The 26,867-nt window shown below is 39.0% G+C and overlaps 1 protein-coding gene across 3 annotated transcripts in view; it reads right to left on the bottom strand.

Annotated features, from left to right (window-relative positions):
* The window catches only part of CLVS1 (clavesin 1), a 109,742-nt gene that overhangs the window by 57,415 nt on the left and 25,460 nt on the right, over window positions 1–26,867 (bottom strand). For all 3 annotated transcript variants that reach the window (XM_052788341.1, XM_052788340.1, XM_052788342.1), the window contains one exon: window positions 12,620–12,794. In XM_052788341.1, the coding sequence (XP_052644301.1) occupies window positions 12,620–12,794 (175 nt within the window). The remainder of the gene's footprint in view (window positions 1–12,619; window positions 12,795–26,867) is intronic.

The following is a 26,867-nucleotide window of genomic DNA, read 5'->3' as shown; positions in this document are numbered from 1 at the left end:
AGTTTTTCCACATCTTTTAGTGTCCCGACCAGCCCAGATTCAAAGAGGTCTGCCTCGAAAACACAGCCTCCAGGGTCTGGGCAGAGGTGGCATGAAGTTGCTCTCTGGGCTTAGACACAACCTCCCAAATAGATGAAATGAGGGAGATATTGATTTTTGTTACCACAGTTATGTTAGTAATGCTGGTGGCATATTTGGGGATTCACTGTGCTGAAATTCTTGATCACTTCCCCTGTTCATGCCAGTGGCATGGATCCTTACTGACTGGTCCAGGGCAAGTTGTGCAGAGCCAGTATCTGAGATACTGCTGCTCAGGGAAAACTGCAGCCTGACAACTAACTGCATGGAAGTATGTTTAGGTCAGGTATTTATTTTCAACAATGTGTCTGCCCAACAAAGCACTCTTCTGTTAAAAGCAAATTTCTAAGAATCACACTCTGATATTATTACAGAATTTGTACTATATAAAATTTCCAATTAAAAAAAATCATCAGAAGACTAATTTGCAAAATCTCCTGTAAGCATGCAAGATAATTTCCTGATTTTTTTTTTTTCCTAAAACTGGAATTCTACAGATGTACTTTCTGCATTAGCTTCAAAGAAAAGGAATGCACTACTACAGAGTTGCTTTTTTTCTTGTTTTTCCTATATACACACAAAGCTGGGCAATCCTTAGAGTTAGATACCACATAAATTTACTCAAGCTAATAGTAACATTCACTTATTTTGTTAGTTTAACAAACATTCCTGAGCTAATTTGCCTAGAATATCTTTGCAAAACAAACAACCTGAAAATGGTGTAAGCAGTCAAAGTAAAACACTTCAAACGTTTGAATGGATTTTATCACAGATGGCAGGAATTTGCCTGTAAATTTATTTATTCATTCTCCAGCACTACTGTTCAGGCATAAGTTGCCTCTGGAACAGAGACAAATTTAAGTTATTTTCATTGTCTTTTAAGACAGTTTACATGGAATTTATTTGCCTTCCTTACTCAGCAAACTGGATAAGAGGTCTAGCCCTTTCAATGCTGTTGTTCCAGTTTTAGAGGAGAGAGGCTATAAAACAGGGGTGCATCATTAAAATACCATAGCTGGCACCTCTCAGAGGCACAGGAAAAGAATATTCACTGAGTAAGTAACACATTATAAATTATAATTGAGATTCAATTCTCCCAGGGAGAAGAGAAGGTAACTTGTCATTTGAAGTGTTGTGAGTTTCTGAGAGTGGACTAGGAATTTAGAGGGTATAATGATATCATTAAGAAATGCCCTTGCAAAGCAAGCAAAATTATATTGTGCTGTTTCTTGAAAACCACAGGAACTTTTTACTGTTCTGTCAGCAGCAGTTCAAAGAGCTATGTGACCCCATTAACATTCACTCAGGCATATATAACAAATTGGAGGGGGGAAACTTCTTGAATAGTTAATTATATTTGGTGTGTTTGAATACCTAATGCTGTTAGCCATGTGGGCTCAGCACCACAAAATGCGCACCTTGCACACCTGGTTTACCTCACAGCTTTATTTATCTTTTCATATTTAGAGGAGAAAGCAATAACAAAGGTAGAGAAAAAGCAGGGAGGGAGGGAAATGGAAAAAGCTAAATAATGGCTAGCTGATCTGATGACTGTGGCTAAACTGATCTAGTATTTGCAGTAGTTCTGCTTTGCGTGGAAATTGTTATTAGATTACCACATATCCACGGCAGGGACTGGGTAGGAATATGTGAGGTGATTGATACACTATAAGCTTAAACCAGAAACTTGCAGAGAAACTGAGTTTCTCCGTTTCAACAAGAGGCAGCTTTTCTGGCCAAACTATTTATTTATTTCTGTGTGAAAAGTTGTGGGCTTCTTTTAGAAAATGTTGACTTTTTGTAGAAAAGCTTAATTGCAGAAATTCTGATGCAGTATCTGACTGGGACTGCAGCTTGGCTGATTTCTTCCTTAGTCCTCTGTCAGTCTGGTTGTCCAAGTGGATCTTCTACACATGATGCTAAATGACTACAGACTGTCTCCATGCTGCAGTGATTGTTGACTCATCTTAAGCAAAGACAGTGGCCAGCAACAGAAACTGAGGTTTGCCCGGTTGTTTATGAGTGCACATGTTCTCTTTTTAATTAAAAAATTTAGGATTTGTCTGAAAATACGGAGGGTTAATTTCTTTGCATAGTAAAATAATTTTTTTTTTTCAGAGAGACATAGTAGCAGATATTGTCTCCAATGTTAGCAGAAAGCTCACTCACATTGATGAATTAAGTCCAAACCTTTATCTGTACCAATTCATTAATTTAAGTTACAGTACAGATTCAGGAATCCTCATCTCTTTAGGAGTGTCCCCTCACAGCCTTCCTCACACTTAGCAATAAGTTTCATAAATTATATTAAATGATTTGATAAAAGAAAGGACCATCACAAGGACGTAAATACTGTCTGTGCTATACTGAGGAGATGTTATTTCCTGAGAAACTTTTAAATTCAGGTTCTCTGTATTTGTTAATGAAACCTAATAAAGTTAGGATTGCCAGTAGGAGTCTTCATGAAACTTCACACAGAAGTTAAGAGTAGGACACTTTGTAACTACTGCAGATGTCCATTTACATGAGCATCCCCACTAACCTACCAGAAACCTTCTCTTCCAGACATTGAGCACATGCGCTACTAAGCACATGCGCTACTGAGCACACTTCTACTAATTCAAAGCTGCTTCTAAATTCTCTTTGAAAATAAAAGAATAAGATTTATATTACCCTATAAGCCTAGGAAAGCTTGAATTCTATTTTCAGTTTATTGAAAGTTCTGCAGTTATCCTCTGTAATTCTTAAACAGCAATCAAGTATTTTGCTCATCACATATATAGTCATGCTTCTGCCTTTATTCTGAAAAACTGTCAATTTGATGACATTCTAAATGTATGTGCTATTTGAAGAATATTTGCATTGTAATTGTATTTGTGTTAGCTATGCTTTTTTTTAGCTGCATTTTCATTGCGTGTAGATTGGAGTTGATCAGAAAGGCTTCTCCTAAGTGGAAATTATTTTTATTACACTTCGGCCATGCTTTAAACTGGTTCTACTGCAGACAGTTTGAAACAGTGGGAGTGTGCTCAGAGTGAAAAGCAGAATGCACATTCAATAGTCTAATATGTGTCTACCAGAAAGGAATGCAAAACACATCCTGAAAGAATCATAGGAAGGTTTGAATTACAGGGCAGTACAGCTACAGGAGAAATTTCCACTGAAATGCTTTTTTCCTCAAAAAATGCCTATTTGTCAAAATCAAAGCTTAGTGGGGGGCAAGGGTTAGAGAGGAGGGGAGAAGGAAGTAGAATGAATTTTTCACTCGATGTTTTCATCTTTCTTTGGAACACTGCAAAGTTTGAGATGTTTCAGGTTGACATTTTTGCATCAAGGAGCCCCTGCTATTCAGGAATGCTTGTTTCAAGTGTTAAGCTCTACACAGTTAAGTAGAGACATAAAAACGTTTGAGAACAAAACAGAGTGCTTCAAAATCACTAGACAAAAAGTTCTAATTGATGTGCAAAATTTCCAAATAATGTTCAGATGTTGAGGGACATTTTCCACAAGCCTGGAAAACTCTTATGAAGTGGAAAATCACTTCCTGCCATGGTGTAATAGGGGTGGAATTACACCCTCCATCAAGGAAATGGCAAAAGTCCCATTCACATGAGTTAGGACTTCACCTCAAACTTAATGAAAATATTGTAGTCTCTTTTGGCCATATTGACCATACACATATTGACCATAAAAATATGTATGACCATACAAAGTATTGAGGAATTCATAAGTTGCTTTGTTTAGGAGGACATAATAATAATAGATGAGGCTTTAAAGGGAATTTTTATGCGTGGTAGAAAATTCCTGTTTTTCTGCACATAATAGGAGTCAAACAACAAGCAGGCAAATGTTTCTCAAAATCATTGCCTTTCTGCAGTATTGTAAAATGTTATTGTCTGCAACTCTTTGTTAAAAACTTGCACCAGAAATTATTACCTTGCCTAGAGGAGCAGAGAGGACAGTGGGAACACAGAGTCCTGGTGAGCCCTCTCCTGCATCTGCACAAGCCAAGCTGCTAGCTCTTGCATGGCAGCAGTCAGAGACCCAGCTCCACTGATGCAGCACATCCTTGAAGGCATGTGCTGAAAAGGGGACTGCGAGACGGAGGTGTGAGGGGACAACTGATCTTACACTGCCAAAGCTGTTTTCCTGGGGGACATGGATTTCAGTCCTGCAGTTGTTAGTGAGGGTCCAGCATGAATCGCCTCCTAAAGAAAGCAAAATCCTTACCTACCGGTGCTCAGGGGATAATCCATGCCACACATCATGGTGTACAGTCATATTGTCACTCCTCTTGCTCTGACTGCCTCCATCTCCCTACCCACATGTACCTCCATCGCCACTCCACACCTCAAACAAAATAATACCCATTCCACCGCTGTTGGCACATAGCTCTCACTGAAATGTCACTACTGTATCTTTCTGGTCTAGTCTTGCACATGCATTCCCTTCTATATTTTTGCATAATTGATTTATATATTTCTCATAGCAAGAAGGTATCTGTAGTAAACACCCTCTTCAGGAACCTTTCACTCAGTTTTCATGCTAAAAAGGAAAAGGCTTTTGGGATTGTAAAAGAAGTTAAACACTTATTACAGATGCATCACTCCTGAAATTCTATGAAATTACTGAGGACAGGAAAAATGTACCTTAATGCAAGTACATTTGGCCATGTTCAGATTTTATGAGAGAAAGAAAGGTTCAAGATACATGAGCTACTTATGCATATGTTGGTGGGAAGGTTAGAACATGGCTGGTGTTAGCTCTAGCTGCCTTTTTACTAGCTACCAGTAAGAAACAGCTCCTTTCTGTTCTAAGAAGACTTACTGCAATAAACTTTCCCATTTCCTTGCCGGGGCTGAAAGAGTATTTTCTTCCTGTCTAACTCTTATCAGCAACTCGATGAGACCTTTACTAAAATGTAATAACTGGCATTAAAAAAAGACTTTCCACTTCATATATCCAGCCTCTCGGGCTGTCTACATTGCAGCTTATCCTTTGCTCACAGACAAAAGCCCCAAAGCCTCCAACTGGCAAACATGGCTGGGCTGATCAATTCTACTAAGCAGTTAATTCTGATTTCAAGAGACAAATGTGAGGCTACAGCCTACTATGCTCTTCTTTTTCCTTGTTGCAGTCAACTCCCTAGGGATGATAGGCACACAGTAAGCATAGGCCTTCTCTTGCAGAGAGCAATGTCTGTTTATCTACCTTTATTTTATATATAATGAGTCAATCCCTTTTCTCATCTCCTAAAATTTCAAAGGCACACTCACTGACAGCTCAGAGAGTACTCACTCTACATATCACAACAGCTGTTGGAGACAGATAGTATGAGCATTTCTGGAATGATTTGAACTGACCTTCTTTCAATGGATACTAAGTGCTCACCATTAGCAGTGACTTCATGTTCAGCAGTTTAACACAGGTTTCTAACATGAAGCACATTCTAATATTGAGGAAAAAATAACTAAAGAACAGATTTGGGAACTTCTGAGACAGCATTTAATGGAAAAAAAATGGTATACTTTTTACTTGCATATATTGGAAGTGGTTTCATCCAAGTATCTGTGTAAATACGCAAACTTACATTTCATACAAATAGTGGACTTGAAATCAAGAAAGATTTTTTGCTACAGATGTTTGGGACAGCCCATTGTGTCTTACAACATCTGTTAAATTCTGACCTGTAGCTGTTTTCCAGATGCTGAATGTCGTTAGATCTTGAAGCTGTCTCTTTACAGAAACAGTTAAATCATTCTTACTGGGAGAATTTCTCTATTTTCTTCACAGACCAGATTTGTCCCCCTCTGTAGGGAAACCCGTGTTTATATAGCTAATCTTGCCTCTGTGAACATAAGCTTGAGTTATTAGCAGGTCTTCTAGAGTTATTAGCAAGGACTCTAGTTTGGGAAACTACAACACACCTTTTGGACATATCAACACACTGTGATTATGACCCAGGAGCATCCTGCTTTTATACTCTGAGGAAATTGCCTGTCCTCTGGTAGGCCACTACTAAAAAAAAACACTTACCCATCCTCAAGGACCCAGCATAGAATATCCCCTTTTCTTTGATTGCCCTATTCTGGGAAAGGTAATGACAAGACTTTTGAACAAAATCCAAAATCTAAATATTTCCTTAGTTTTTTGCTAGTCTTTAAATTCTGGACATAAAAAAAGAAAAAACAGTCTGCTTTCAAGGAGGTTTCTTTCAAACAGGGAAGGGAAAGAGGGACCAATTCTCAGCTACCATAAATCAGCATTACTCTGCAGATGTGCACAGAGCCTCAGCCAGTTATACTACACCAGCAACTGGCCTCAGCTCTCTGCTGATTTTTGCTTTTCAGATTTTCAACCTGAAAGACTGAGGAGCAGCCGAACAAATGAATGAGTGACTTTTGAGTCTGCATTTAGTCTCCCAGAGATAAACAGCTTTAGAGTCTACATTGAGGGGCTTTTTACACTAGGTGCTAAGGTTTTTTTACTTCACCTTTCCCAAGCAAGTGTATACATGTGCCTATATATGGTTTCACTTGCTTTGCTTCTATTACTGAGGATTTGTTCTGTTCTGTCTTCACTAGGCAATGACAGAGAGCTCTCTGTCTTTCTGTTAATTCGACCTGTTATAAATACCTGATGAGACATAACAGCATCATAGGATATTTATAACATGGATAGACTTCTCCCTACGCTACAGATTTCTACAGAAACGCTGGCTAGAATAAGTCTTTTTAAAGTGTTCTTCAGTTTGTTATGACGTGGATTCTTACTCACTTTAATTTTTCACGTAACAGCAGTATTATGTTCAGAAACTCTATGGAAAGACTGGTTGTATCTTACACTTCCTATTTAAGGCATCTTATAGCCTGCATCCTTCGTATGACTCATGAAGAGTTCAACTGGCAGGACTAAGTAAGTCAAAGAGATCACATCTACCTTGGGTTTCAGAGTATAAATGTGTTTAAGCAAGGAGAGAAGAGTCAGTTCCTTGCACCAGGGTCTGGGCTTCTGAAGGAAAGATCAAGCTTGCAGGGTAGAGGGTTTGGCAAAATCTCCAGATGCATGAGGACTGTCTGGGCTCTGTTCAGATCCCCAGTTTGACCATAACAAAGATTCAATCATACCCATTAACCCAGGTCATGCTGATCCGAAATAGTGTTCCATTATCTCAGCTTGATTTCAACTCTGAAAAAGCAAGAAATTCTAACAATTAAGACAGAAATCAAGTGCTTCTCACCACTCATAATGAAACAGAATATTAAGTATTTTGATCTCCCGATGAGAATTTTTGAAAGAAACATATTTCCAGATTTTTTTCCAGAGAATTTTGGAAACATATTTCACCATAATACTTCTCTTCTGAAAACATTACATTGTTCCAGAAAAAAAATGTTTTTCACTGGAAAACTTATCAACTCTAAAAGCTCATGTTTTTCACTAAGATTTGGAAAAGCAAGCAAAAAAATTACGTCTTTGCCATAATATTGAACTACGCTTTTTTTCCTTCAAGCTCTACTTTCTAGTCCGCCTTTTGAGCATATTTTATATTTTAGCTCTGCCTTCTGAAGCACAACATGAAAAATATTTGATTGTATAAGATAGTGTCAAGAGACAAGTAATCTGCTGCTATAATTTAACTGACATTAAGTTTCTCAATCCCACATAATTACAGTAGGAGGAAATTTCCAAAAAAAAATTTAACTTTTAAAATCTATTGCTCATATTAAAGATCAAAGAGCTTCATATAATTCTAAGCGGGCTGTGTTTTCCCTAATCTGGTATCTCATTCCAGACTTTGAAGTGGAATAACCCCCAATAATGTCCAAACAAACCTGTTAGTTTGATTATCTGACTTGATCTCAGCATCAGAGCTATTCTGGACAAATGTACATTGAACAATTTTCTAAGAGAAGCTTATACAAGTTTCCCTTCTTTTAAGATGGGGGGGGGGGGGGGGTTCAGAAGAATTTTATCAGTACCACTATCTGATTAAGGTCAGCATCATTGATTTCCTTTCATTTCTCTCTCCTCCCAGAAAAAGACCAGTTTGAAATTTTCACTGAATGATGATAAACTGAAGATAATTTAAAAAAACAAAAGAACTTTAATGGGTCTCCTAATGTACATTGTTGGTCATAACTTCTGTCAGGTTATTACCAATGAAAATCTGGGGACAAATTCCTGTTTGCAGATCTTGGTTGTTCCCTGTTGTTACTACTATTAGCTGCAAAGATTTTGAAATTTGAATCAAAGCCCTATTGAACCCTAAAGATCACTTCTGCAGTGATTCATCATTGTCACAAAGTAGGCGTAGGGCTTTTTTTTAAGAGTCACTGTCCTCACATATGTGATTACAATTGCATGTTACAGAATTATCAGAGAAAGAAAGAATATGGCCAGGATATAACCATTCAACCTACTTGTTTCAGTACCTTGAGACAGCCTTGGGGCAAGTTAGCCTTGATGTAAGGCAGTACTAGGTACACTGGAGTGCAAACTTGATCTTCAGGTCAGTTTTGAATCCAGCTTGCTGATTTGTGCCATAAGCCACTCAGCTGGGCCTTGGTAGGCAGTGGCCTTCTGGCTTTGTTTTCACCAAAGCAATGGCAGGCGAGATCAGACCTTGTGCTGTTTTGGAATATTTCTGGGTGCTGTTGGAGAAGTTGTTGCATTTCAACTCAGACTACTAGCTGGGGGAATTTCTAAATTGATACGTACCTCTGGTGTTGGATAAAGCAGAAGCAAAGAGTGTTTCTCTATACTCATTGTTAGGAGCACCCTAAAATCAAAAGTCCTGTCTGGAGGCAAAACAACTACATCCTCTGAACAAAAAACAACCAGCAGTAAAAAAAAAAGTCTGGGCTTCACTGTTCATCCAGGCTGTTTTCACTGTAACACTTACACTTCAGCCCTAATTCCCATGTTTATCAGAGGTCTTCAAATGCAGTGGTCAGTAGCAAACATCCTGCATACTAAGAAGTGACCTTTTTTTACATGCTTTACCTGCTTCAAGTTTGCAACATGGGTTTCTTACCTTTGCCATTAGGCTGTGATGCTTCTAAATTGTTATACCATATGCCAAAAGATCAACCTCTGGTTAACTTAAGCCACAATTAAATTTTTTCTACCATCATAGGATAATTATAAGATCATCACGACACACAGAGAAGTATAACTTCACAAAGAGAACAAAGGGGAGACATATGCTGTGAAGGGGAAAATCTGTTCACATTAAAAGAATAAGGATCAGAAGTCAAAACTCATCAAGTTTTTGGCAAAATAGATTGGCTTTATACACATCTCTTTCCTCACCTTTCCACCCACATGACAACGTTCTCTTTAATGTATTGAAACTCAAGAGTTCGGTAAGGTCTAGGGAGTATGGTATGAGCTCAAAGCATACAGTAGCAATTGCCTTGTGATAAAAGAGCAGAGCTCATTAATCAGACACGGTTTAGGCACTAAGAAAACATTTGTCCCTGCACTACTGTGGCATAATGAGAATTGCCATACTATACAAATACTTGTTTAGCATCCGAACAACTGTTGTTTAAAGTGGAGACATAAGGCTACTTTTAAGTCATTAAATAACATAACTGAGAAACAGAGTAGGTGCCCTGTTGAGTTATAATAAGCTATCTTGTGTGATGCAATATATACAGAAATCCAAACAGAACAAAGAGTAGTATTGAGCAAAATGTGCTTTCAGCCACATGATGATGTAACTCATGCTTCATTTCCCTGAGCATTTACAGGCTTTACAGTATTTGGAACTGAGCATCCTATATAATAGCAACATATTAATCTCTGCAGCCAAGCCTATTAGATATGACTAGTGTTGGTCTTACAACACAGGATGAATTAACATATGCACCTGTGTAATGTTTATCCCTGCACTTAGTGATAATGTGCTGCAGTAGCAATTTGAGGGAAAAAATAAATTGAATACAAATGCAAAAATATGAACTGCCAATATATTAATTGGCTTAAAGCAATTTGAAAGTAAGAAAAAAATTACTAAATGCATAAATTTAAATTATTAAATACACTACTGTTTATTTTTTTAGCAGTTCTATATTTCAGAAAGCAATGGTCTGAGACACTGAATCAGATGAAAGCTTAACAAAGCTATGGGCGAATAGTTCAGCTATCGCATTAAAATTAGTATTACAGACAGAGAGGTTAGAAGTTCCTGGCTCAGATACCAACATGTGAACATATGGGTTCAACCCCACTAGAAATTGTAAGAAAGAGAATTATTTCCCTTCCACCCACTTCACTGGACTTACACAGGACTTAATATGACCCAAAATGTCTTCTTAGAAAGGAGGGTTGGGATAGCCTCATAATCTGCCGGTCTGAGGATCTGTACATGCACAGTGCCTTAGCTGTGAGAAATAACAAGAAACTAAAACAATCTCAATTTTTTTCTGACATCATCATCTCATGAGAGTAGAACCTGACTTTTTGACTTTCAGTGACCTCCAATGCAAGTCATATTGTGACTCTTCTTTTTCTGTATGTAGGTCTTGCGTGCATTTCAATTACATTTTACATAAATTTTACATTAGGATAGCAGTAGTTCTTTTAAAATAATAATAGAACAAAATCTTAATGAAGGTACTTCAACAGCAACGATGAGAGCCAAAAAAACCCATCCCTAAAAAAAATCCACCAACACTGCTTGCTAAATATGTGCTTCATAAGCATGAATGACTGCATCTAAACCTGGTAAATCGGAGTGCAGCTTTCACAACTCCTACAACTTGTCAAGCCTGCCAGTGGCTGGAAAAGTACACATTATCGGAATTTGTACTTTTGAGAGAGAGAGTTATATTTCTACTTATCATGGAGAAGACAACAATAACTTGAGTTTAAATGAGAAACGAAATGGCCACCCACCAACAAGAAAGGCAGCCTCCTTAAATTTCCTAGCACAGGACGTCAGGCTAATGACACAATCATAAGATCAGCTTTAGTACTCCCAGGCTTCGGTACTTCCAGAATCATATTGGTGCCAACAACTGCAAATAAACTGTAGGCAGACAACCTGGCAGTGCCATGGCCAGAAATCAGATGGGATGAAGGCTGGACTGGCCTCTTACGGAGAGTTAGAAGTGCAAAATTTGGACAGGCACAAGGACACCTTGCTGGAATTTGATTTCCTTATGAATGTCACTTGGCTTTTATCTTCCTTCTGACTAGAGGGTTTTTTGGAACCACAGAATGTTATTCTGTGAAGGAAGGCAGATGAAGTGATAGTATCAGCAAGAGAAGATAAAGTATTGTCCTAGGGACTAATTGCACAGCTTGACTTTCTAATTTGTTAGAATAGATGAAAATTCCCCACAAAGGGCAACACAAGCTTAAAACTGCTGGCAGATTTTTCTACTTCATTTTTTAATAATAGCATAAAGTAGAGATAATCATGATCTAATTGTAGACAATTTGTTAGTCAAAAAATTAGTTGAACAAATTGTTCTTCCTACTATATGAGTTAAAGTTAAGATACACACACACCAGGGAAGATTATTCCTGAGGTATTTATGACAGCAGGATTCCTGAAAAGTACTAAAAATAAAATGGAAAAACAATGACTTATAAAATCTCTCCTTTTAGATACGGAGATACAAGGAACATGTGGTCCTTGAGCAACCTGGTCTAAGATTGAGTCAGCCCTGCTTTGAGCAGAGGGTTGGACGAGGTGATCTCCACAGGTCCTTCCAACCTAATTAGTCCTTGGATTCTGTCAAATGACCACAATTAATAAGGTTGTGCCAGACTACTTCAAACCTAAAAATCCATCTCAGGTCTAACAGCAGAGATGGGCTCAGACTTTAGTGGAAAGGAATGAAGTCCTCTCTGAGCACCACAGCTTACCCTCATCCTCAGGTTGCCCCATCAAGCCCCAGCTGCCTTGTCCTCACTTTCCACCTAACCCCATAACAGCACACGGTTTTAGCTCGCTCCTATTTATTCGCAAGCACCAAGTCGATGCGCAGCCCCTGAACAGTCTGAACCATAGTGTAGCAGGATCTTGTGTGACAAATGAAGGCACTCAGAATGAGGACACAACAGGGAGCCTGTCCTCCCTCTTCCTCATTTCCCTCCGACACAAATGCATCTGTGTGAACATGACAGCGCGCTTCCATCTGCTGAGGGAGCTGCTCTCGTCTCCTGCCACCCTCCCTCTGCATACAGATGTGCTTGCATGTGGACTGCATACTCCAGAAGGCAGACGCTGCTGGATTAATCCCCCTGAATTCTCTGATGGATTAAACTCAAATCTCTAACCCTCCTTCTTAATGCTGCAGTAAGTAACACACATATTGGTTACACTGATTTACAGCTGAAATAAAAGCGAAAGACAGTCAAAATTAAATGTCTGAAAATCAATCTATGCTGCGAGCGGATGGGACACTAAAGCATTCTGGATTATTTTCTCCCACCACCCTTCAGCCTGCCCAGTGCCTACTGAGGCAAAAATCACTGGCTGCAGAAATAAAAGTTGCAGGTACATGTATAACCTTCCACCTACCTGTAACCCTTCAATGGCCAGTTTGAGGATAGACGGTGTAAGCTTGGAGGCTTGCTTGAAGGAGAAGTTACTCCAATCTATAATTAGAATGAAGCCATTTATCTGAAGCTCCTGATCTTCGATGAGCACTTCCAAGGAGAGTAGGATAGCCCGAAGGATATCTATGAAGGAGTTCCTAAAGCCAAAGCAGGGAAAAAAAAAAAAATCAGTTGTTGCTGTTATCTTCAAACCTCAGGATACTAAGCTTTACTGTGAATGGGACATGAGCAAGGGACAGGGATTTATTCTGATAGAATTCTTCTGAAAAGAGAGTTGTTTCAGAGGTGTCACTAAAGTGCTCCCACTCTGAAACTCACATTCTTCTGCTTGATGTGATAAGTCCTGCTCACTGGTGGATAAAATAAAACCTGAATTAAATCTTTTCGATTCTTCTGGCATTCCTTATAATAGATTTTAGCTAAGCTACTTTGGGAAAATATTTGTCTGTGGGGAAATAAAATGGATTTAGGCTATCCGTTTAAATGCCTGCTCCTTTGGATATACTTTACCAGGTTTTTTGTTTGAGGTTTTTTTTCCCCTTCTTTTCTTTCTATTATAAAGAGGAAAATCAGAAAAGGAAATAAATCAGTCCAATATTAATATAAATGGTATGGTCACAGCTAGGCTCTCTGGTTTCCTGCTTCAGTGGAGGGAATGATCCAAGGCTTTGCACAATAACGTTTCACTGTAGCCTTATTTCTGCAAACCAAATGCAACATGGAAAATAGCTGCATCCACTAGAAAATGTTGAAATGTTTTCTTTAACGTGAAAGTCTGTACTGGGAAGCCTGGGCCGCTCTGTACTTCCATGTCATGCATTTTACAAAAGTAAGAGTTGGACACTTTAATGTCTTTTTCTATACTTACACCCAAGTAAGCTGAATCAGGCCCTCTGATCATCTGTCCTTCCCATTAAGATGATTTACAAACAGCAGAGTCTTTTAGAGAGCAATGAGAAAGGAAAGTTTCAGGAAGTACAGCTTAATCTTCTGTAAAATGAAATCGTAACATACTGCTATTGCAATCTGCTTTACTTCTGCATAATTCTCAAATTTTGATGAGGCCTGAGGTCTATTACAGGGAAGGCTCACACCATGTTCTCACACAGAGATTCTCATTTAATCCTTTTCTGCTGTTTTCTTTAATTTAAAACAAGTCATCTAAGCATACTAGAGTGCTGTTTCAAATTCTGCTTGAGAGAAAAAAAACTATGTGCAGTCAAAACAAACTTCTCTACCATCAAGACCTCTGTCTCTGAATGGCACCAACACATGATAAATTTCTGTTAGAACTAAATAGTGAAGTATTTTCTTATTCTTTCACTTTTGTCTCAGCAGGTTTTGAGTGGAAATGTACATTTCTTCTCTTAAGACACAGTCCCTTGAAAAAGCTGTTTCTGAACTGTGCCTTTCTGAAAAAGTTAGAAGCTTCTCTGAAGTATAGTTGTTGAGGTAACTTGCAACACATAGAGCTTAAAGGTATTTAACTTTGTTGCTGCTGGGTACCAGACCACCCCTCCCTCATTTGCAGGAACAGGACAACCTTGAAGTTTTCACATTGTATGGGGAAGCTGTGCTAAACAGACAAACTGAAGGAGTACATTCCTTAGCAATGTGAGGTGAAGGAATACCTATTGGATTGGCAACTGACATTTCTTTTTAGTCTAAATTTATTTCAAAAACCTGTGATGTGAATATACTTCCCACTGCCCAGCTGAAACGGGTGATGACTTTCAAGCAGCAGCGTCAAATTACTAGACTTTCAGTGATGAAAAAAGTGATTGTAACTCTAGACTGTATCTACTTAACATATCCTACACTACTCTACCCCAGCATCCCTATTCAAGGTGTCAGCCTTCCACAAGAACTGCGTCATGGAAGCTTCCAGAGGTGTGCAGTGACTCAAAAAGTGTCCTCATACACATGCTAGCCTTCTCTACTCTCTTGTTGGCATCAACACAGAATGGTATTATCATTCATGGATGGGCTTTCTGGCTAGATTGGGGAAGATGGACTAATCCAAAGTTCGATTTAATCCCACATTTGTAAATCTTAAAATGAACCGAATACTTGTTTCATGAAGGTGTGAAAACAGGGTCACATTGTGATCAGAACAGGATTCATCCCTCATTTGTGGGAAGAAGTTTTCTTAATAGAACATTTAAACTCATATTCATGATCCTGCTACCTCTGATGCTTTTAAAGGCGGTATAACAATTTCAGTAGGGCTGTATGGAAATGGTGCATACAAGGTATTTTCTGTAATCCACTTAAATTCTAAAACACAATTAAATATTTCATTTGACTGAGTGCAAAATGTTCCTCTCGGACTCTATGCTGAGGAATTCCAATCTTTGTTCGCATGTCTACATAAATTACTGGGTTATCAAGCAATTACTCACCTGTACTTCCCTGTACTTTCAGTAGGAATTATTTGCCTGCGAGATATGGCACCCAGTTTTATTAGTGTGTAACTAATCTGGCTGTCCCCTGCCCAGATCCCTCCCACTCTCTATGTATTTGCGCAGTTTTAAGACACAGTGTAGGAAATAACTCAAAGTGAACACAAAGACGTTTTTCAGATGAGTACAAGGAGACACAAAAGCAGCGCAGAAGTCCTCCAGGTGGGCTGTCTGCCGGCACACTGTTTTGTGAATGCAGGGTCTGGATAGAAATCAGACAGAGTGCCACTTGAGGCTGAAGCCCTCTGCTCCCTAATCTTGAGGCTTTGAGACAAATCATTCAGCTGTGTGACTGATTTGCATCCAAATCATTTTCTATGCATGAACACAGAACCACTTTCTGTTAGTCCACCTCTTTTGTTCCTTCGCTTAATGTTCCCTTCCCTCCTCCATCCCCCCTCCCCACCAGTTTAACCCCCTCACACACAAAAAAAAAAGTGAAATAAATTACTTTTACACAAAAGGAAATGTGTAAGGTGCCATAAGGATTCAGCATGGAGCCTACTGAAGTGAGCCACTAATGAGTTACAAAAGATTTGCACAAGCCCCAGAAAAACAAAAAGGAGGAGGGAAACAGAGTGCTTATATGCCTTGGCTGAATGGAAAGGTACCACAAAAGAGGCTCTTCAAATATCCTTTGGAAAATGGGAAGTTAGCCCAACAGAAGCTAGTGCTAAGGAACAATAATGTAAAACAAAAATGAAGATAGTTTAGCTGAGGGATTTGGTGGGGAGATTAGCCAAAGGCATAACATGAAAATAAATAAGAAGAAATTATTTAATTATAAGAGGCATAAGCAGGCTGTGAGAGAATCAAAAGGCTCAGTGGAGTACCAGGGTGCAATGGGAACAATTAAAGGGGATAAAGACATTGCAGGGAAATTAAATTATCTGTTTGCATGTCTCTGCCACCAGTCCTTTTGAAGAGATACATGGATAATAAAGCTGAGGGACTGTTGGAAAATAAGGGGTCAAATAAGACACACTGCAAGGAAGTGATACATTTTGGAGAAGATAGCATCAGTACAGGATTTTGACATTACTCTCTCTGAACAGTTAAACACAGGCTCTGTTTTAGGCATGCTAGTGAAATTAATTGCATTATTCAGATAGTTAAAAGTATGAACGTACAGAAGTACTGACAGCTGAAGCCATTAAGATTGTCTGGTAATAAGCAAAAACAGTCACTAAAAACCCTGCCTGTCCCACAAGACAGCAGGCTAACAAAGTTTGGACCAATGTTGTTATCTTGGCAGTTGCAGACAACTCAGCTTAACATCCCTGAGTTAGTATACGGTAAAAACCTCTCTCCTGTAATACTTAAAAGGTGGCCAAAGCTGAATAACATTTAGCAAGCTGCAAACATGGCATAGATACAAATCAGGTAAGAGGCCACATCTCGCTTTGTTCCCTCCCCACACAATAAATCACCAACAGAGAGCAGAAAAACACACTTAGCTTCTAGTGGGGGGAGAGCTGGCACTGCCCAGCAAGGAGGATTCCCACTAGGAGTAAAGAACAGAAGAGGAAGCAGAGAGAAGAAGGACCAGAAAAACATCTTCAGGTTGCCCCAAATTATTTGAGGTAATCAAAGCTGAAGAAGCTGGCTGCACCTCGAATACCGTGTTCAGTTTTGGGCCCCTCACTACAAGAAAGACACTGAGGTGCTGGAGCGTGTCTAGAGAAGGGCCACAAAGCTGGTGAAAGGTCTAGAGAACAAGTCTTACAGGGAGCAGCTGAGGGAACTGAGGTTGTTTAGCCTGGAGAAAAGGAGGCTGAGGGGAGACCTTATCGCTCTCTACAACTACCTGAAAGGAGGTTGTAGCGAGGTGGGTGTCGGTCTCTTCTCCCGAGTAACAAGAGATAGGACAAGAGGAAATGGCCTCAAGTTGCACCAAGGGAGGTTTAGATTGGATATTAGGAAGAATTTCTTCACCGAAAGGGTTGTCAAGCACTGGAACAGGCTGCCCAGGGAAGTGGTTGAGTCACCATCCCTGGAGGTATTTAAAAGACATGTAGATGTGGTGCTTAGGGACATGGTTTAGTGGTGGACTTGGCAGCGTTAGGTTAACGGTTGGAGTCAGTGATCTTAAGCGTCTTTTCCAACCTAAATGATTCTATGATTCAGTGAAAGGCTTAGAAAGGGAGATGTGAACAACCCAGCAGATCAATGCTGGTGGAGTAGGGAGAACTCAGGAAGGAATATTTTTAATTGTTCCCACACACAGCCAGGGTATGCTGTTCATGGAAAAGCCCTTGGAATCCAGCCAGCATTGGGTTTTGAACTGGTGTTCATAAATCATACTAAGTAATTTATTTCAGCAGATTAAATTCTACTTTCTGCTCATGAAGTATTGATAAGAGCCCCAACTTCTGTTAATGTGTTCTTAGAAAACATCTGGGTTTTTTTAATGCATGTATTTATTTTAGAAATTTAAAACTTACCTCTGCTGAAAAAAACACTGGAAATTACTGACATACAGTCCTTGGGCATTCATGTCCTGTTTCAAACTCACGATCATGAGTAGCTATCCTGCCTCTCTGACATGAGAGGGAAATGGGAGTCAGTCCAACCACTGCAAGACCCAAGATCTGATTTTCACATTTTATGACCTTTTGGTGAGGAAAGACCCCTCATATGGACCCCGCACAACACGAGGCAGCCCTTGGCTGAAGAATAACCAGGAAGAATAACTGCAAAAATGATGAATCGTGAATAAACATGGTGACTCACTTGACTAATCCTGCACCAGAGAAGATGAACAGTCAAACAGAGGAGCTCACAGCTGACTCATGCGCTGAAAAGGGCTTGTTTGTCTCATCTGTCTGAGGTCTGAATAGCACATATGTGCACTGAAATTAGCAAGGCTTGTCTGCGATTCACAGATAAAATGGGTTCCATTCACAGCAAATGTTCACAACAAATATTTTGACCAGCCGTGGGTAACTTTTTTCATAGGACAATTCCAAGCCATTTAAACTCATTAGCTGCAAAAATATGAATAATTCACCAGCATGCAAACTGGAGAAATTCCTACACAATATGAGATTTTTTTCTTATTTTGTAGGGTACCAACCCATTCTTTGTCATGCCCAATTTTATTTCTCTGTAGAACCAGAATATATGCACATAAAACTCCTACTTGAGTAAAACACAGGTTGCATTAAGTTAATATCATAGCTCCAGGTTATTCTTCTGTCACATCCAGCATAGCTATCTTTGGTTGTTCCGGTATGCCAGCTTCAGACAGGCATGGCTCCGGTTTTGTAATGAGAAGTTAGCAAGTTTTTCCCCACAGCATCTGTGTAAGTCTGTAAATAAAATTCCCAGGTAACTTTACATCCAGGATAACAGACTGGATAGGTAAGTGTACTGATTTTTATCTTCAGAAGTGATTAGTCCAACAATGCACTGGATACAAAGAATAGCGTAGACTAAGCTGAGACCTGAACTGTATCTAACAACATTAGAAATCCACTGCTTAGCTTATAACCGAACGGAGGCCAGTCACCCACAGATATCTGGCTGGCTTTGAATTCCTGCTTGGAGTGAGCTGGAAGCCTCTGCTATTGCCGGTGAAGGGGAAATATACCAACCTGCAGAATGAAAATACATGGGTTTATTCTTTTATCATGCAAAAATTGCCTCTCAGTGGCTTTCTTAAAGATATAAAAACATTCCCCTTGTTATGTTTCTGCTGGAGGTTCTATATACAAGTATTATGAGTTTTTTTTGCTGTCACTTTCCACTTCAGTTGAACTCCATAGCAACCAATAGCCCCTGAATCACACGCTCCACATTCAAATCTGTGTTACGAATCTCCTCCTACATACACTCATTCATACTGTGGGCACCCTTAGCAAATGAATACTTTGTCCCTGATGTTAATGTGACTGCACAAGGACCCTTTCTTATGTGCAATTTGGCTGATAAACAGGGACCTTTGCAGACCCTGTGCTCGGGGAGGCAGAGTGCAGGTGGTGGGGCTCTTCGGACCCCAGGTGGGACCAGCTTCTACCAGAGACATCCACAGGGGAATGGGGAGGTGACATTTGCTCTTCCCTTTGCCTCATCCTAGGGATGTGTCACACCATCTAGCAGGGAATCAATCCAAGATAAAGGATAAAATTTTTACGCTCTTGAGAGCTCAAAAAATCCCCCCCCAAGCTCTCCAGAAACTTGATCCCAAATGGAGCAGGCAAGCAATTGCAACCCAGCACTGCATAAGCTTAGCAATCGCACATAAGGAGTCCACTTGGGTGCAGTAGGGCAGCCCAGCCATCAGGCTAATGCCTTGGCTGGGCTCCAGGCAGAGCGCTCAGTGCCACACAGGGTGAAGCCTCTCAGGAGCTGTGCAGCTCTGCTTTGCAGCCTACTGCTGAAAGGAAAGGCCAGAATTGAATCTCAGGTGCAATATGACTGTTCCCCTGGCTGTGGATTTCTTTTATTCATTGAGGAGTTAAGTATTTCTGAGCTACACGCTGGTGATTTCCTTGCCTTTTTAGTACCCAGAGCAATGTCATGCTTGCACGCTGTGCAAATTTCTCTGTTGAGAAGGAGTAAGTGACAATCACAGGCAGTGTGTTATGATACTGTGGAAATTATTAAAAGCTCTACACTACAGCCCCTGCAATCAACAGATCAATTCTACACAGTCACTGCAGTAATTTGCCTGGGTAGTCCCAATTGCAATGTACCCTGTGAGGAACATGGGCAAGATGGGCAAAGAGGACATTCCAGCATGAGCACAGTCAGGGAGTCTGTAGTGGTTTCAGGTTAGTGGTCCCCACTGTTAGAAATTGAGGAGATGACACATGGGAACAGACTGATGGTCACAGGTCAAGATATTGTTTGAGAGGTAGTTTTTAATTGCCTATCGTGACCTTACTGATGTTGTGACACTGTTCCGTCAAAGAACAGCTGTAGTAATAATGAACAAAACAAATGCTGGTACATGAATGGCTTATGGTTAGCAGCATTAGGATTGATGACCTCTGTTGTTTTTTTTTATTCTGTGTGATTGCATAGCCTTTTCTTATTCCCTCTTGGCACTGCAATCCATCCTTACATCACACTAAGCTATTTGCTCAATTTCTTGCATCATTGCATTCCACAAGTTAGTTTTTCATTACAGAAAGGGAAAGGATTTTCTTCTGAACATTTTGAAGCTACTGCTTAATCACAGAAAGCAATTATACAGCTCCTTTGTTCTGTTATTAGAAGGTACAAATGGCATCACCGATTCAGTCTCCCTGCTGTTACGTTTTCTCTGTATGATTTCACTGTATCTCCTCTAGCTGTATCTCTACTGCATTTTCAACATCTTTCCGTTTGAAATGGCCCTGGACTTTTTCCTCCCTTCTGATGTAATTATTTCACTTGTTCATAATGCTGATGAATTCCTTTCATTGCTCTTTTTTTTGGACAGTTATATATTTTACATCCCCTTCTTTTTGAGATAATACAATTGTCCTGGTTTCAGCTGGGATAGAGTTAGTTTTCTTCCTAGTAGCTGGTACAGTGCTGTGTTTGGGATTTAGTATGAGAAGAATGTTGATAACACACTGATGTTTTCAGTTGTTGCTAAGTAGTGTTTAGACTAAGTCAAGGATTTTTCAGCTTCTCATGCCCAGCCAGCAAGAAGGCTGGAGGGGGACAAGAAGTTGGGAGGGGACACAGCCAGGGCAGCTGACCCCAGCTGGCCAAAGGAATATTCCATACCATATGATATCATGTCCAGTATATAAACTGAGGGGAGTTGGCTGGGATGGGTGGATTGCTGCTCGGGGAATAACTGGGCATCAGTCAGTGGGTGGTGAGCGATTGCACTGTGCATCACTTGTCTTTCCTGAGTTATATTTCACTGTCTTTTTGTTATCTTCTGTGTCATTACAATTATTATCATTAATAATAATTTTTACATTTCAATTATTAAAATGTTCTTATCTCAACCCATGAGTTTTACTTGTTTTTAATTCTCCTTCCCATCCCACCGGGGAGCGGGGGGAGGAGAGAGTGAGCAGCTGCATGACTTTTAGTTGCTGGCTGGGGTTAAACCACAACAACAATATGTAAAGTGAATTCAGTATTCAAGATGAGTTTGGAATATCAGCATACATAAAAGAATATCTTACCTTTTCCTATTTATTCTCCATCTCATTCTTAATGCAGCCTAACATCTAATTAACTTTTCTGACCACCACTGCACAATAAGTACACTTCTTAATTGTGCTGTCCATAATGACCTGATGTTTTTCTTAAAAGGTTAAAAGTAATTGAAAACCTGGAAGAAACTGCATAGGGTTAAGAGAGGATAAAAGATCAGCATACAAGATGTGGCCACATATTAAAATACATCATGTTCTTGCACTGCACTTAGACTTCTTTGCATAATGAATGCTGCTTTTCTAGGTCATTCTGGAGTTTTCCATAATTTTTTCTAATCTTCACTAACCTACACAACTTTCCATTTACTTTTTGTCACATCACCACTTACCTCACCTACATCTGCCAAAAGAATATTACTGCTGGGCCTTATGATAACGTAATTTTGCCACTTACTTACAAATCATACTCTCTGCCTGAAGTATCAGGGCCACTTTAATGTGCAAAGCAAGAACTCACCTGTGTATTTATTAACTTTTCTGAGAAGGCTTTAATACAAACTTCACAGGAAAATTTTTGATTAGCTAACTAAATGGTATATTTACATATTTTACCTTAGACAATTCTAACAAAATTATCTAATCCCATTTGGTTGCAACCAGTCATTCTTACAGCAGACCTCAGTGATGACTATACCAAATAGTAAAGTTAAAATCAAATAACTGCTGACCAATGCATATACTGAGTGCTAAGTTCAGAACTACAAAAGCCATATTACCGTTTGTGGATATTCAAACAGCACCTGGTTGCTCACACAGCACTCATCAATCCAGAAAGCTTTGAAAAATGCAGCAGAATGCCTGGAAGTTCACTCAGAAACTCACTTTTCTCTATCTGTTTGCTAGAAAGTTTAACTGTTCAGCTAAGAAGCAGACTCCTGTGTGCTTGAAATTACAGTAATGAACTTTCAGCTTGTAACTGTAAGCTGACAATGAACCCAAAAGGTATGCATGAAGTCACTTCTTTCCTTCTAGTACCTAGTCTGAAATCTCAATGAAGTTCTAAGGTCAGAGGAGAAATCTGGTCCACCTGAATGTCAGATTTTTAGAGCCACAGATGGTGTACAATCAGTTTGCTTGACATGTGAGAGTCAAAACTTGCCTATGAAAGCAGCCCATATTTTGAAAAATATTCTGATGAAGGGTCCCTTTTTCTTGTGTATGGAATTATGTAAGGTACATTTGATTCTACCGGCTGAAAAAAGTCAGAAAAAATCATAGGAAAACTGGAAAACTAAGTGAGGCCAGATTGCATCAAGCTCAAGAAATGACGATCTATCCAGTAGGAAGATCAGAGCTGAGCTGATCATGGTGAAAAGCCACAGTAAACTGAGACTGAGTTATAGGTAATGCCCTGTACATGAAATTCCAGACACTGTGCGTGAAGGCGACAGTCGGGCAGTACTATGTCCCTAACAAAAGCAGAACATGAAGAAGAAAAAGAAAAATACAACATTCCAGTGGACTTTATTAAGTCAGTGTGACATCCTCTTTGGCCTGTGTGAAATGAATGCACACACAGAGACAGACTGCTGCAGACCCCACAGTAGTGGCATGTCTAGAAATGGTTCACATGAAGATGGTGGAAAATGGCCTGTGTATCTTCATTGGCAAGATCATCCTGTGGTAGTAATGTATATCTCCACATAAAGATTTATAAAGCAGTTTTGGTATCACGAGATGGTATAATGCAGGAACAGAGAGACCATGTTTTATTCCTCCTTTCAGGAGGAATGAAAGAGAAAAGCAGAGCAGGTATGGGCAGTGAACAGCAATGCCACCAATGAAAACAAAGAAATAATTTGCAAAGAAAGCAATCAGAAACATCACAGTCTTACAGCCTCTCTCCAGTAAAAATGGCATTTTAACTACCATAATATAGAGGATGATATAAAAATGATGATGTTATTAAAAAGCTTGGAGAAGCTCAGCGGTCCCTATGCCTGTCTGACGGAGAGCATATTTGTTTTTTTCTAGAACAGCAAGAACAAACTGATGAAGCCATGTGGGATGTCATCACCAAAGGCAAATAATCAAAGTTGAATCACTTCAGAGATATTCAGTAAGAGGTTATCAAGACATGAGAAGAAGAAGTGGCAAAAAAAATAAAAATGCAGGTATATCTTAATAAACAACTAAAATGGCTATTAAATCAGGCAAATAACCATATACCTATGCTTACGCCTGTGCTTAAATCTAGGCAGTGAAAGTGGCAGACGTTAAAAAGATGTACAAAAGTGATTTCAATCACAAAAAGGGTTATAAATTATTTTAGTTGGAGCCCTTCAGGGCCAATAAGACAGACATGAAAATATTCTAGTAATTCCTTATAAGCAAATGAAAAGATGTGTCAAGCATTATATATCAAAGAGGTTTCCCACTGGAACAATAGGTAACTTTGATATAGCTGACAAGACAGGGGAACTTGATATTATTGATGTAGAAATGATCATTGGGGAACTCAAAACAGATGCTATAAAGATTCATAAGACAGCAGTCTAGGAAAAATTAACTGCAGATCTCTTCAAAAACAATGACAATAAAAATTTGCTATAATGATTCTGCTGAGAAGGGCAGAAGGACCAGAAAAAAAATGAACCTGTGTAGATTTATGAAATAGAGAAGACTGTATGGGATCATGATGCTGCCAGCCACAAAGAAACTTCTTTGCACAGTTACACTGAAACGAGTATGCAGTGCCATGAAGCTCAAGAAAAATGAACAGTTTTCACCCTAGCCACTTCTGACATGCAACATTGCTGAAGACAGTGAAGGAATGCATAGCAGGCACCATTTCCCCTAAAAGAGCAGATTGTTTTTCCCAGAAATCCACTGAAAGTGTAAATGAGAGATATCTGTAGAAGACTCCAGACTTTACAGAATCCTTAATGGGAAAAAACATGATGCAATCCAACCAACAATGAGGAGTCTGGTCAAATGTTACCAGTGGAATTAGAAAAAGGTATCTCTTCTTACTCATGTTTCCAGGTTTGACTCAGACTTCATTGGGTATCGGACCTCCCAGGTGGAAAGCAGGTGACAAGAGGTTGCTTTGGGAGATCTGGATTCCACAGACACATGACTCCCCAATATGTCAATCAACAAAAGACTGATAACCAAATTAATTTTATAACTAACAAGTAGAAAACAAAAGTTATGGAAGACACCATCAGTTTGAATCATACTACATTGTAGGAGAAACCTTAGGAACTAGTGCTGAATTTAATTCTATAGGCAATATGAATAACAACTGCTTTTGTAATGATTCCAGTGAGTGAGCCAGCCTTTTGCTCCTTTTGAAGGGGAATTACTGAATACAGAAATCAAGTATCATCAGCTCTATGCTATGTATCATTGCTAGCCTTTTACTAAGTGTATTTTTGTATGGATGACAGTAATGGAGCAAAAGAGGTCAGCCTAAAGGAAGATAAATATCCTTTTCTGTGGATTTTACTACCACTTATGCAGAATAAGTCAGGTAAGAGGAACAAAAAATGTTCAGATCCAGAGACACCTACCATCACCTGATGCTTTGCAAGTGAGGAAATGAGCTTTCCTGGGATGTTTGGGGTTTCTTTGACAAAACAGTCCTTTGACAAGTTCTTTTTTTTTTTTTTTTTTTTTTTGGCCTTGAAGTTGCAAAATACAGTTTTCTGAGAGAATTGCAAGACCAAGGGGAAAGAAGTGAGCCTAGAAGGACTCCCTGAAACACAAAAAGCCAAGTAGAAATTTTTCCAAAGCAGCAACCTTCACGAATTAATGGGACTGGCCGAGCTCATTGAGAAATACAAAAGTGTTTAGACTGGTTTCTTGAAACAGATGAAGTGATTATGGAATAAAAATATTAAAATGCAGGTTGCAGATTGAAAATTAGAAACTGCCAGGGTTACAGTTGCTCTCAAAATGCTCTCTATGCAGAATCATTGGACAAAATAGGCTGTAAACAATTTTTAAGTATGATTTCATATACTATGATCACAAATGGAAAAATTAAACATATTTTAAAACTCTAAGACCAGTACTTCATAATTTTTGAGTACTTCATTTTCTGTGAATGCAGTGGCTTGGTACATAATTTCCCTATTTAAAAAAAAAAAAAAAAGGAAAGAAAAGAAAAGAAAAGAATGGGCAATCTACCTGAAGCATTTAATCAATGCTTTACTTGTATTTCATTATCGGGATTTGTAACTTTAAATTTCTGCAATAAACTCTGCCTTTTAACCAAGATTACTAATTCCATGATCCAAAAGCATGAAGGCTTTTTCCTGGATGGGATGGGATGGATCTTTGTGTCACATATTTACAGCAGCGGTGTATAGTAACTGTTTAAGTTGAGATCCCAAAGAAGGCAGAAGTAGGATTGTAGAGCCTTGTACTGAATATATGGTAATGGGCTGATAGCCCAGCCTGCTATCCTCTATTGCCCTGAAGCCAGTACAATTTTTTGATACATGCCAGTTCTCAGTAGAGTACAAATTAGTGTTGCAGGTGCAGTGTGGTCCTTGCCTTGGAATAGTAATGTTATGTTATTATTTTGGCAGACTATCAAATTTTCTCAGGAATTGCCAGTGAAAAACAATTTAAGTGGTTTATAACCTATTAAAATTCAGTTGAGTTGAAAACAGAATTCCATGTGAATTGCAATGTTAGGAATTCTGAAAGAAAAGTTTCGTTGATTTCTTATTACACAAGTTATCAGCAACCTCCTAAATCACTCTAACCTCTGTACAGTAGAGTATACTTATATGTGTGGATGTTTAGTCTCTGCCTTCTGGCAACCAGTGTTTCAGGGTTTGCTGTTTCTGGGGGAAAGGGCTGCAGTTTAGGTTTCCTAAACAACTGGAAACTACATTGATCATGTAATGTTTTATACTCTTCTATTTCTGTTTGTATTGCTTTTTATTGTGAAGCTAATATAATTTTTTTTTCACAATTCTAATAAGAATTCTCACATAGTCAATACAGAGAATTACTGAAGAAATGTGGTTAATTGAAGTCACTACTCTACACTACTCATTTAATTATAAATAATTGCTCACGGAGCAACATATGTAACAATTAAGTACAGAAAATAATAGCCAAAATTTTTGTGCTTTTGAACTCAATGCACAATGATGTCCTGCCAGACCTCACATTGGTATTTGTAGGAGGCAGCTCTGGAACCAGTTAGCTGGAAAAACTAGGATCTTTACTCCAAACACAAGCAGTAGCGATCACTTCAGTGAAGATACAGACAGCAGGGAGGGCCTGTTTTGTCAAAAGTCAGCAAAAAAAAGGCAGAAAAAAAGATCAGTAGAAATTGCCACAGCAAGTCTAGTTACATGGCCTTGAGAAAAATGCCAGGAGGAAAACTTCAGTATTAGAGGTTAATGTGGAAGCCTAGAACAAATAAATCATCCCTTGTTCTTTATTTCCTCTTGTTTTCTGGAAAGCAGTTGCATACAATCATTGGTACAAGCTTGTTTACAAAGTAATACCTGATTTTTTCATCTATTCTTTCCTGTAAGAAAACCTTTATAAAAACAAAAAGTCACAATTAATTTTCCTTGACATCTAACTGGTTTGATGTTAAGAAAGTAAGGGA

The sequence above is a fragment of the Harpia harpyja genome, chromosome 5 (assembly GCF_026419915.1).
Source record: "Harpia harpyja isolate bHarHar1 chromosome 5, bHarHar1 primary haplotype, whole genome shotgun sequence".
In the NCBI taxonomy this organism is placed as follows: Eukaryota; Metazoa; Chordata; class Aves; order Accipitriformes; family Accipitridae; genus Harpia; species Harpia harpyja.
The sequence above is the reverse complement of the archived record's forward strand: the minus strand, read 5'-3'. Positions and strand labels throughout refer to the sequence as shown.